The sequence below is a fragment of the Syzygium oleosum genome, unplaced genomic scaffold (genome assembly GCF_021117445.2).
Source record: "Syzygium oleosum isolate NSW1041296 unplaced genomic scaffold, Sole_v2.1 Sole_v2.06, whole genome shotgun sequence".
Taxonomy (NCBI): Eukaryota; Viridiplantae; Streptophyta; class Magnoliopsida; order Myrtales; family Myrtaceae; genus Syzygium; species Syzygium oleosum.
This window is the reverse complement of record NW_026607490.1, coordinates 12,382,147-12,393,947: the sequence shown is the minus strand read 5'-3', so window position 1 is coordinate 12,393,947 and position 11,801 is coordinate 12,382,147. Positions and strand designations below refer to the sequence as shown.

At 39.0% G+C, this 11,801-nt stretch overlaps 1 protein-coding gene and 1 pseudogene across 1 annotated transcript; both read right to left on the bottom strand.

Annotated features, from left to right (window-relative positions):
• Positions 1–6,786: 6,786 nt before the first annotated feature.
• LOC115666688 (major strawberry allergen Fra a 1-3-like) lies at positions 6,787–7,610 on the bottom strand (annotated as a pseudogene).
• Positions 7,611–9,857: 2,247 nt separating this feature from the next.
• LOC130138322 (major allergen Pru ar 1-like) lies at positions 9,858–10,548 on the bottom strand. Its single transcript, XM_056312046.1, has 2 exons — positions 10,306–10,548; positions 9,858–10,208 (listed from the first exon to the last, which is right to left on the bottom strand). The coding sequence occupies exons 1-2, from the start codon at positions 10,487–10,489 to the stop codon at positions 9,913–9,915; spliced, it is 480 nt and encodes a 159-aa protein (XP_056168021.1). The 5' UTR covers positions 10,490–10,548; the 3' UTR covers positions 9,858–9,912.
• Between the last annotated feature and the right edge of the window lie 1,253 nt (positions 10,549–11,801).

The window sequence follows — 11,801 nt, the reverse complement described above, 5'->3', positions numbered from 1 at the left end:
TCTAATGAATCCTCTTGTATTAGTGCCGCCAAAGGCAGGCAAACCACTGAAATTGTACTTATCGGCTACCGATATAACTATCGGGAGTATGTTGGCACAAGAAAATGAAAGTGGAAAAGAACAAGCGGTATATTATTTGAGCAGAACACTAACTGATGTTGAAAAAAGATATACCGCAATTGAAAAATTATGTCTATCTTTATACTTTGCTTGTATGAAGTTAAGACATTACTTATTGCCAACTAGAGTGCATGTGATCGGCAAGACCGATATAATAAAATACATGCTATCCCGACTTGTTATAAAAGGGCATATAGCCAAGCTCCACACGATGATGATTAGAAAGGAAATTGAGAAGTTGACGTGTCATCTCAACATCATCTCTAGCTTGAGTACAGGAGTCCTGAGCTTGAGCATATTTCTCTTTGGAATATCGTAATCGGGAAGATTCTTCCTCAACTTGAAGATGAAAGGCGTCAGCTTCCACAATAACAAGCTCTAAATTCCAAATTTCCTTCACATTATGTTCGAATTCATCAAAACTAGCGGGGAATAAAGAGCATAGCTCCCAAACCAGATCCAAGAAGCCAGAATCCGCAGACAGAAACACTTTGGATCTAAAGAAGTTGGTCAAATCGGTAACTTCTACTTTATGCTTGTAATTCAATAATAAAGCATGATGTCCTTGAGATAGTAATTCGTGCAGTCGCTTCCATAAGGACCGATCACCTAGATAGTGGAATAAACAAGTTGTCCATGTTAGATAGTTGTCAAAACCCAAATCTGGTAATGTTCAGTGGAAAATTTACCTTCATAGGAAATGCGATGTCTTGATCGGGACCAGAGAAGCAATTGGGATGAAGAGCCATGTGAAGACATCATGAACAGGACTGTGAGTTTCCAGGAAAGATTTGGTAGCCTGGGCAGTTATAAAGGTAAAGGATATGGAGCAGATCGTGGGTAGTAGTGTGCCAGAGTTCTTTTTGGGAACTAAGATAGAGGCAGAACGTGGTTTATGCATACGGACAAACAGTTATCTTATTTTTAGGAACTAAGATAGAGGCGGAATGTGGTTTATGCATATAGACAAACAGTTATCTTTAAAGTTAGTAATTCCGGAGAGGATAAGCAAAAGGGAAGGTTATTATTTGACTTTTAAGTTATGAAAGTTGCAATGGAGCAATTTTCTTTGAGTTGGTTTAAATGTCAAAGGAGCCGAATCGAGATTAAGTTTAAACTTTGAGCAAGAGGATTAAATTATTGATGTGAACAAAGTACAGCGTCGGGAGTTTGTGTCATCGGGATATTGAGTGAATGTAAAGGAGATCAAAATCCAGCAAGCAAGACTTTCAATTCATTGCCATTTGGCCAACAGAGTTTTGGCCTCGATTACAAAGTCTCTCAATTCAGTCTCAAGCCTATAGTTTTCATCCATGATCTCAGCTCTCTTCTTTTCATGGACTCTGACCACTCCAATGGTAGCATCAAATTCTTTCTCCAACTCCCGACATTGCTTCATTTTGCGTCTGAGTGAAGGACAGAAAGTTGAAACTGTGAGCTTCTGGTCTTCCAATTGAGCATTCACCATCCTCAGCTCTGCCTCAAGCTCTTCTTTTCTGGTCTCCAAGCGTTGAAGTTTGCTCTCTTCAACTTTGAAATTGTTGTAGAAAAGACGAGCATCTTCACGCTTACGGGCTAGCTCATCTTGAATTGCCAGTCCTCGGTTTTCCCCAAAAAGAAGGTGAGGAAGCTGATCAAGGTTGACTCTTATTGTGCTCACAGCATCCACAAAGCCAACAGCAAAGAGATCCATCTTGTCCTGGAAAGGCTCAGATAAAACAAATGATGGATTACCAGAGCACACTTCCTGGAGGAGAATCCTTGCTTGGCATTCCTTATCAGAGTTATTGATCAACTTTCCATAGCCAGGTTCCAAAAAGTTAAAGAGCTTTTCCCATTTAGCTTTGGCTATTTCTCTAGGAATTTTGGCTGATATTGGTAAAGTTGAGGACTCTGGAGAATCAGGAGCTGTGGAAGAGCTAGGATGAGTACCTGTTAATATCCTTTCCAGTTCTGCCTATTCAACTTGAGAAAAGATTTCTGTCTCGGCAGGTGGACTAGGCACAACCTGAGATGTGGAGGGAGGCAAAACAGTAATTGTATAAGTAGCAGGTGGTACACTTGATGCTCTTTCAGGAATTGAGATCTCTTGAGGCTCATCAGTGACTGCAGGTGGTGGTACACTTGGTGCTCTTTCAGATGTTGGAGTCTCTTGAAGCACAGGGATGGGATCATCGGTAATTATTAGTAGTGGCACACTTGATGCTCTTTCAGGAGTTGGAGTCTCTTGAAGCACATGGATGGGCTCATCGGTAATTGCAAGTAGTGGTACATTTGATGCTTCTTTAGAAATTGAAGTTTCTTGAAGCACAGGAATGGTTTCATCAGTAACTACAAATGTTGGCCTATGTATGTTAGACAGCACAGGAATGGTTTTATCAGTAACTACAAATGTTGGCCTATGTATGTTAGACAATAGCATAAAATCTTGAATCAGACAAAAGATAATAATATTTACCGATGAAAGACGAAGAAAAATCTTTTTCAGATCCTATAGCAGGGGTAAGAGTATCCTTTGGCGGTATACTCTCTTTCGGATGTGGAACAGAAGGTGGTTCTTGAATTGATTCAACCTTTGACAACGGAGCAAGAATCAGTGGTGAAAGATTAGAAGCTAGTGGAGTAGGAGCCTTGCCAGGAAGAGAAACCGGAGAAGCAGTACGGGGCTGATAGGTCTTAAGAGTTCCTGGATTAATCAAAAGATAAAAGAGTTAAGGCTGTAATAATCTCCAAAAGTAAAGCCTGAGGATTACCTTTTGGTGTGCGTGGCTTTATCATGGCTTGTAGTGTGGGTTCTGGAGATTGACTCATTGAGGGAGAGCTCTCTGGAGGTGACTCTGAGGATCGAATAAGTACTTTCCTCACCTTGTGTTTTGCTGGTACTTTCTTTGGAGCAGGAGCAGGTGAGTCTGAAGCTTTCCTTTTCTTACTCACTATAAGAATAAAAGGTCAGATTGGAAGTTGAGTATCAAACAAAATACATGGATATGGAAAAGCAGAATCAAGTTACCTTTAGAAGTCTCTGTTGGTTTGGTTGAAGGTACATTGGTAGCTTCGATTATTTTTGACAATGTGAGAGGAATAGCATCCTTTATCTTCAGGAGAATTTGATCCAGAGAATCCAAAAATACGGTCTTTCGATAACCATCCCACCAGAGGTCAAAATCGGCTGAAGCACGGTTAGGATATCCAATGAACTCGACAACACGAAACAATCGATAAACACCCCGAACCAGTGTAGTCAGTTCAATAAAAGGTTGGTTATCTTTTAGCTTGCAGGATATTTTGTCAAAGGAAGCATAAGAAAAGGTATACAGGGCTGGAACAGGAACCCCTTGAATTAGCCCAAGCTGTCTGGCACAGTATTGGGGAGAGTAAATTTCAAAACCAGCAACAAATCTGCCTTTTGTTGAAAATCTTACAGGAAGATCAACAGAAGTCAGAACGGTTTGCCAAAAGTCACTCCTATTCTTCTGGAAAGCAGGGAGGTAGGACTTGAATCGGGAAACGAAGAAAGGAGTGAAGGAATATGGGTTTTCCTCAGCAGAATAGATTTGAGAAATAAAATACCGAAGATAAGAAGATGGCTCTTCGGCAACAGAGATTAATTTCCTACTCAAGGCCTGACAAACTGGATGGTCAGGAATGGAGATCGAAAGGGGCTGAATAACTTGGTCCTTAGAAAACCAGGCAGGGAAATAGAAAGCCGCCCATGCTTGAAGAAGCCACAGAGGACCACCAAAAACTCCACTAACTTCTTCTGAAGCAATGGAGGAGGAAGCATGGGCTAAACCCCGATATAACAAGGCTAACATGGTTTTGCCTAGAGCCAGTGAGGTCTCTGATGCTAGAGTGGAAGCAATAACAACGAAATCATTTGAAATCCTAACTATGGGATGGCAGAAGAGGAATTTACAGAGCCAGTATAAAAGAAAAGCAGTATGCTCCTCGTCGGTAACTACACTCTCCTTTTTGAAGTACTTTTTTATGAATGCCCCATATGCCATTTCAGAATCAGATAGTTTACCAAATATTGAGCGAGAATCGGGAGACAGGGTAGATGGGTATGTACCCAAAGGAGAGAGCCCAGTGAGGCAGTATACATCAAGCAAAGTTACCGACATGGGAGAGAAAGGGAAAAAGAAGCAATTAGTGGAAGGCGACCAAAAGCAAGATAATGCTCTGATTAGCTCACGATTCAAATGGTAATCAAAACAGCTAAGACGCAGAGCATTATGAATTGAAAGGGTATCCCAAAGGGGACCCTTAGAAGGGAGGAGTCGAAGATACCACTAGTAGAAGTCTGGCTCAAAGACAGAAAAAGCCCTAAGGCGAGGTGGACGAGAATGCCACTGATATGCCAAAATAGATGACTCGTGGACTGGAAGCACTTCAAATTGATGACGTGGGAAGTGGCTTGATAGGCACCTTGGAACAGAGAACTGATTGTGCACTGCTGGACCAAGGATGAAAGAATCTTCGAAATCGTTCTCCATAGAGAACAGATGAAATTCTTCGTTGAAATCTTCAGAATCTCGGAATATGTGGTAGCGATCAAGAGCATCTGATGCAGAAAAAGAAAAAGTTTGCTCCTTGGAAGCCTTGGAAGCCATTGGGTTTAGATGAATATCGAGAGAGAATGCAAAGAATCAAGAAGTTGCAGAGAGTCGAAAAAGTGAGAATGCAAGGGCACGAGGAAAGGAACGATTTTTAGAAGAAGGTTTTGAAGACAAAAGGGCAAAGCGCGCGAAGTGAGGTGACGAAGCGATAGCAATAATAAAATGTAAGTGTCTTTTCTTTCGACATTTAAAAAAATTAAAAGTTCTTTTAATTCTTTTAAAAGGGGGCATATGTTGATACCAAAATAAGAATCGGCATAAGTGCCGAATCGGTTTTAATGCCGAATATGGTATGTAATGGAAATCAACCATTTGCCGAAACACGTCTAGACCAAATTCGGAAACATGTTGAAAAGCAAGTGTGAATGGTATCGTGTCCCGAATTCGGTAGTTGATGAAAATGGGTATACTTACCGAAATATGGAGAGTTATAGTTCGGGACATTGGAATATTTATACCTCAGGACAACGATACTTTCCAGAAATTCGGGAGGTTCACGCTTCGAGAATGCACTGAAGAATCACAGTCCAATCACGTAAATCACGACAGCAAGAAGTTACGAGCATAAGTGGGGATAGTGAGCACGAGCATATCATGGGAAGTTACTTGTCCAGATTTGAAATCATCTTAGCGGTTGAGATCAAGTTTTGGCGGACAACAAAACTAAAAAACGTGGTTAGAAAGGCAGTTATTGGAAGCGCCAAAATATTCAAAGTTTGAAAACATGGAAGTAACCGACGAGCAGTTGCAAGACAGGAGGAGATACAAATACTCAGAGGAAACAAAGAAGGAGGACACGACTAACAACAATGCAAAAACACTCAAGCTTATCTGCACTTTAGTTTCCTATGCATCTTTACTTCCTGTATTTACAGCTTCCTGTAACTCTATTTAACTTTCGAGTCATTTACAGCTTTCGTAGGAGTATTGTAACATAGCTTGAAACTCTGTTTAGTCCAAATCCATTTTCAATCCATCAGATTTCTATCCATTCCATACAATCCTATGTTACACTTTACGTTTCACCACAACTCTCCTAGTAGTCAAACCACAGAACCTACCTTAATAAAAACCGAAGATCGAAATTTCAGTGAAGGATATTCCTCGTCGTAAAACGAGCGAACAGGCATCAAGTGGAAAGACGCTCCAGTATCAATTATCCATGCATTGCAGTCATCTTGTGATGAATTGCAAATGAGGTACATGTCTCCCTTACTATTGTCATCATTTTTTTTTGTACTAGAGGATGATGCCTCATCTTGTTTATTTGGACTTACACTTTTGCTTCTGCAATCTTTTTTCAAGTGTCTAGGCTTTTTGCACTTCCAACACGTTATTTCCGATCGATCTATCCTTTTAGATCTTCTTCTGGATTTATTCCTGCCACCAAATCTGAATTTGGATCGTTCACTATTCCTTCCCCTTACGAAAAGAGCCTCTTGCATTGCACTATTAGAACCTGCTCTCCTAATCTCCTAATATAATAGAGCAGCTACAACGCCCTCAAAAGATAATGCACTAATACCAGTGCCAATCGAAATAATTATATGTTCCCATGAATTCGGCAATGAACACAGCAAAATACACACTTTATCTTCCTCATCCAAATTGACATCGATCGATGCAAGTTGCCCACAAATAGTATTAAACTCGTTTAAGTGTGCAGAAAAGAATCACCTTCACTCATCCGCAGGTTATACAGTCGCTTTCGTAGAAAGAGTTTGATCACGAGCGACTTCCTATGATAAAGATTTTCCAGTTTCGTCCAAAGATCCTTCGTCATCTTCTCAAAGGTCACATTCACCAGGACGATATCCGCAAGGCATAGCCAAATTAGGCTTCACATCCTCCGATCACTGCTATTCCACGCCTTCAATTCATCAAACGTGGACTCGACTTCCTTTACCTTCTCCTTGGATTTTTCCTTGAGTTTATCTTCTTCGATCACGTGCCATAGATCTCTATCCATAAGCAAATTCGACTTGATGAACGGTAATCACAAAGGGAGATCTACTTGAGAGAAAAATCCAAGGCAATGCATCAATCATTGAATTGCTCATTGCTCTTTCAAATTTTATTCTGACACGACCTTATACTTAACCAACAAATCCTTTAGAGCATAGAAAGACACTAGAAAAGCCATTCCTCACACAAAAGCTCCAAGCTAGAGCCAGAAAGAAGCATAAAAAACAAATCACCTCAATTTCCGATAATTATCACTCTAAAGGATTTTGAAAAGACAATTTAAGCACAAATATCGGGATTTGCCAAGAGGTACTCTTCAACTGCCTTGAACAATCCCGTAGCCCTGTCTTTACCCTGCTTGATGTCATCTTCCTTGAGTTTTCCACCTTCGTTAACATGATAGTCGCTAGTCATCTTGCAGACGCATCCACCATCAACTGATGTGAACTTCACCTCATAGACAATGAAGTCGATTTTGTCGAACTTGATATCACTTTCAATCAAAGTGTATTTGCAGTAAAAGTTCTCAACATCTAGAGCATCAATCTTGTGCTTCGTGCACTTAATGTGAGCACCTGTTACACGAATTCAACAAAGTGAAAAGATTAATTCTGAGTTTTGTGGTCTATAAATGAACTTGACATGACAGATAAACATTTGTTATCCGACTTACTTTCGCCAAAGTTGGTCTACTTAATATTGCTAACTCCACCATCTCCCTCGATGAACTCGACGCTCTTGATGCCCCCGGGGACAATCTTGGGAATGACATTGTGCGAGTCAAGGACCAAAGCCTTGAACATCCTCGATGGAGCAACGACAGATGTGAGCTCCTGAGAGTAGGTGACGACGCCCATGTTTTCCTTGTAAGAAGCAAAGAGTGATGAACTCAAGTAGGAAATGGAAGGATTTTCTATTGAGGAAGGCTTGAGCTGATGAAGATGATGAAGAGAACCAGTTTGTAGGCAAGTTAGTCGTTTAGCAGTCCGTAAGCATTCAAAATTCAAAGCACTGCGAACTGGGACCAATCAGCCTTGCTTTTTAAGCCTTTCTTGCTTTTTCTAGGGGCAGAGCGACCAGAAATCTAGAACATTACGGAAAATCTCATAGATTATTTAAATTGGCCGATTATTTAAATCTCATAGATTATAATTCTCTGTTCATGTCGGGTTGACCGATTTGGAGGGCGGAGTACTATTTAAATTGGCGAAATTAATAGAGATATCAATTTCACATGCAGATAAAATCTCATAGATTATTTATCATGCCGACAATGTATTCTTCTATATAATATATTGATTACTCAAATATATAATCGTTCAATTCATCATTTAAGATTCTCCAGACATTTAATCATGTATTATCGAGTCACTATACGCATAATTGGCTATATCGACCTAAAAGTTAGGCGGCTATGATATTATTATGCAATAGAAGTTTTCATGTTAAAATGCACTGAGGTACAACTAGAATTCTAAAACTATTAAAATTGACTTTCACTTAATCTAAATCTTGCGGCGCACATAATTTGACTTTTATTTATCCAAAACAGCAAAAACTTTCACAACATATAAATTTGGGAAAATGGCATCACCAGTAGTAAACATTTGTCAATATATACAATCAAGTTCTAAACACTTGAATTTTTGCAATCAAATTCTAAATGTCTTTTATTGGGAGCAATTTGGTCTTTTTTGCCAGGCCGCAGTCAAATTTGATAATATGACATGCCAAAATCCGATGTGGTATTTTTTAAATATTTTTTTCGCATAGTTGGCACTAAAGTGGCACCACATTAGAAAATATATCAAATATTACAAAAAAAAGTTTGAAGAAAAAAATCAAGAAAAAAAGAAAAATAAACAAATAAGCTTTCAAGTAAAATACATTAGAATAATTGTAGGAAGCGTGAGGAAACAAAACCACCCTCAATTTACAATTAAATTACATAAAAAATCAAAATTTATGGATTTTTTTTATGAAGTGACTAGTTTGGATTGAATTATCATCGACTTTTGAATATCTAAATCATCATTTCTATGGACTTTCACTTGAGTGTGGTTGCAATCAAGGGTATTGTTGGGAATGCTTAGTAGAAATTCGATACATTTGTGTGGGAGATCACCATGAGAGAGGCAAAGTCTAAATTCATCAACATATTCAATTGGACCCACGTTCACTCAAAAGCTTAAGTCAATGAGTTATATGTCAATTATGATATATTAACTGTTACAAGCTATACAAATTCTCTGATTTGGGACATTTCTTATATAATTCACACACGCATTTTAACAATCTTCTCCTCACATGCGAGCTCAGTGTTAAGGTCTACTTCTCCTTAATTCATATATCCTTATGAACCAACATGTCTCAATTCAAATCTCCAACACCCACTTTCATTCCAACGGATCAAATCATTAAGGTTAAAATCGAGACTCCGTTATTATATGACAACACCCACCCTCACTACAGGTCTCTTCCATTAGACCACACCATGAAGGCAACCCTCGAACCACATTGGTTAGATTCCTTTCTTGAAATATTCACCAAACACCGATACACTTTGCAAGTGCCACCAATCAACCATTCGCTATGATACCATTTGTTAGGAGTGCGAATAGAAACCCAATACTTTAATCTAGGGAGATCACCAAGAAGTAATTCAACTCCGAGCCTATTAACATATTTAGTTGGACCATACTAATAACCTAATGTGGGCTATGAAGAGGGACAATAGCGTCGTTAACACACCCAAGGACTTATATGTACGAGGATGGTTGGCCCCCAATGGGCATCCAAACCAAGATGCTATAACCAACCATAATCACGTCGGCCTTACATATATCAATTATTCGTCTCCTCAGTCATAGCTAGAGACTTCTTGAAAATCATAAGTGGAAAATTTAGGATATTTGAAGCAACTCTCGTATAAGTCGAGCAGTATTTAACCTTGGTAACGACAAAGGGGTGATCATCTTTTAGGGGAAAATCCAAGCAAGTGCAATCTAATTTAATGGATCGCTCAATTGTCTTTCAAGTTTTATTGTGAAATGACCTTACACAACGTGCTGACCCTTTGGAAACATAAAAGCACATGAAAAACATTCCTCGCAAAAGCTCCAATGGAGCAAGAAAAAGGAAAGAAAAATGCAATCCAATTTTCCACCACTTAGCTCACATCACACAATAGAATTTTGGAAAGGGCCATTTAAGCACAAGCATCAAGGTTTGCCAAAAGGTACTCCTCAACGGTCTTGTATAGCCCCATATCTTTGTCCTTACCCTGCTTGATATCTTCTTTGAGCTCAGCACTATCTTTGGAATGATACTCACCGGTCATCTTGCAAATACATCCACCGTTATCTAACGCAACAAATTTCACCTCATAGACGACAAAATCGATTTTTTCGAACTTGATATGACTTTCGATCAAAGTGAATTTGCAGTAAAAGTTCTCCACATCAAGAGCATCGATCTTGTGCTTGGTGTACTTGATATGGGAACCTATTCCACAAATTCATGAAAGTAGATGGTTTAATTCTAAGTTCTATATACTATAGATCAACTTGACATGGTAAAGCAACGTGGTGATCCCACTTACTTTCGCTGAAGTTAGTTTGCTTAATGCTACCAACTCCACCATCTCCCTCAATGAACTCGACACTCTTGATGCCCCCGGGGACAATCTTGGGAATGACATTGTGTGAGTCAAGGACCAAAGCCTTGAACATCCTCGTTGGAGCAACAGCAGATGTGAACTCTTGAGAGTAGGTGATGACTCCCATTTTGCCTTGTAAGAATCAAAGAGAAATGAACTCGAGAAGGTAGTAGAAGGATTTGGTGTGAATGCTATTGAAGAAGGCTTGAGCTGATGAAGCCGATGAAGAGAAGCACTTGGTATTTATAGGCAAGTTTGTTTGGCGGTCCATAAGCATTCAAAGTTCGAAGCACTCCAAATTGGACTGATCAGCGTTGCTTTAAGCCTTTCTTCCTTTCTCACTGGGGCAGAGCCACCACTAATCTAGAAGATCAATGGAACGGACAAGTTCTCTACAGATGAAACATGAAGGACTATAATTCTTTGTTCGTGTCGGGTTCACCGATATGGTGGGCGCAGTACAATCTAAATTGGTGTATATAAATAGAGATATCAACTTCATAGAAATTATTTACCATGCCGACAATATATTCTTCTATACATTATTACTCCATTTAATATATGTTCAAGTTCAGCATTTAAGATTCTCTGGACATCCAATCATGTTAACTACTACATTCTCAAGTCACTCTTGGAATAATTGGAAATGTCCATATAAAATTCCCCGGCTATGACATTATTTGTCTATTATTGCATTAAAAAGATGTTTCTATGTGATATGCATTGTGGTACAACCAGAATCCAAACTATGGAAACTGATGAAATGCAATCTCCCACATTATAGCATTAAATATTGGGGTGGATGAGAAATGTGAGATTTTAAGGCGTGTCTAGATTGCTTTCACTTAATAAATCTTTGCATTGCACACAATTTGACTTGTTTTTACCCAAAGAAATTTAAATCTTTCGCCACATATAAATGGGAAAATTGCACCAATTGTCCTAAAAGTTGTGCCAAATATGCAACCAAATCCTAAATATTTGAATTATGCAGTGAATTTCTAAATGTTTTTTATCTACATCAGTTTGGTCCTTCTGAAGAGGTCACGATCAGGTTCAATGATATTGCACACAATAATCCGTCATGGTAATTTTTAATACTTGTTAACTACGTGGGGCCACATCAGAAAATATATCAAATATTTAAAAAATAAATACAAAAGAGAAAAAAATTGGAGAAAACAAAAAATTTAAAAAAAACAAACTAAATAAAAGTCAGAGAGGAAAAAATATTCAATGGCTTGCGAGCACCACGTCACTAGCCAACGCGGCAAGCATTTTTCTAAATAAATCACTTATTATTTGACACGTGTCTCAAATAAAAAAAAGTAGTAAAAATCTTATTTTCATTTGTCTTCTTCCTTCATCCAGCCACCTCCCGCTCCTCCATCCAACCACAGTTTGCCCAACCACTTGAGAATCCGGCTCGGCTGTCTCCA

Excerpts from the sequence above, each read along its gene's own strand:
- LOC130138322 (XM_056312046.1), bottom strand. The coding sequence starts at position 10,489 with ATGGGAGTCATCACCTACTCTCAAGAGTTCACATCTGCTGTTGCTCCA. Across the intron at positions 10,209-10,305 it reads GCAAACTAACTTCAGCGAAA|GTTCCCATATCAAGTACACC; the intron begins GTAAGTGGGATC and ends TTTGTGGAATAG.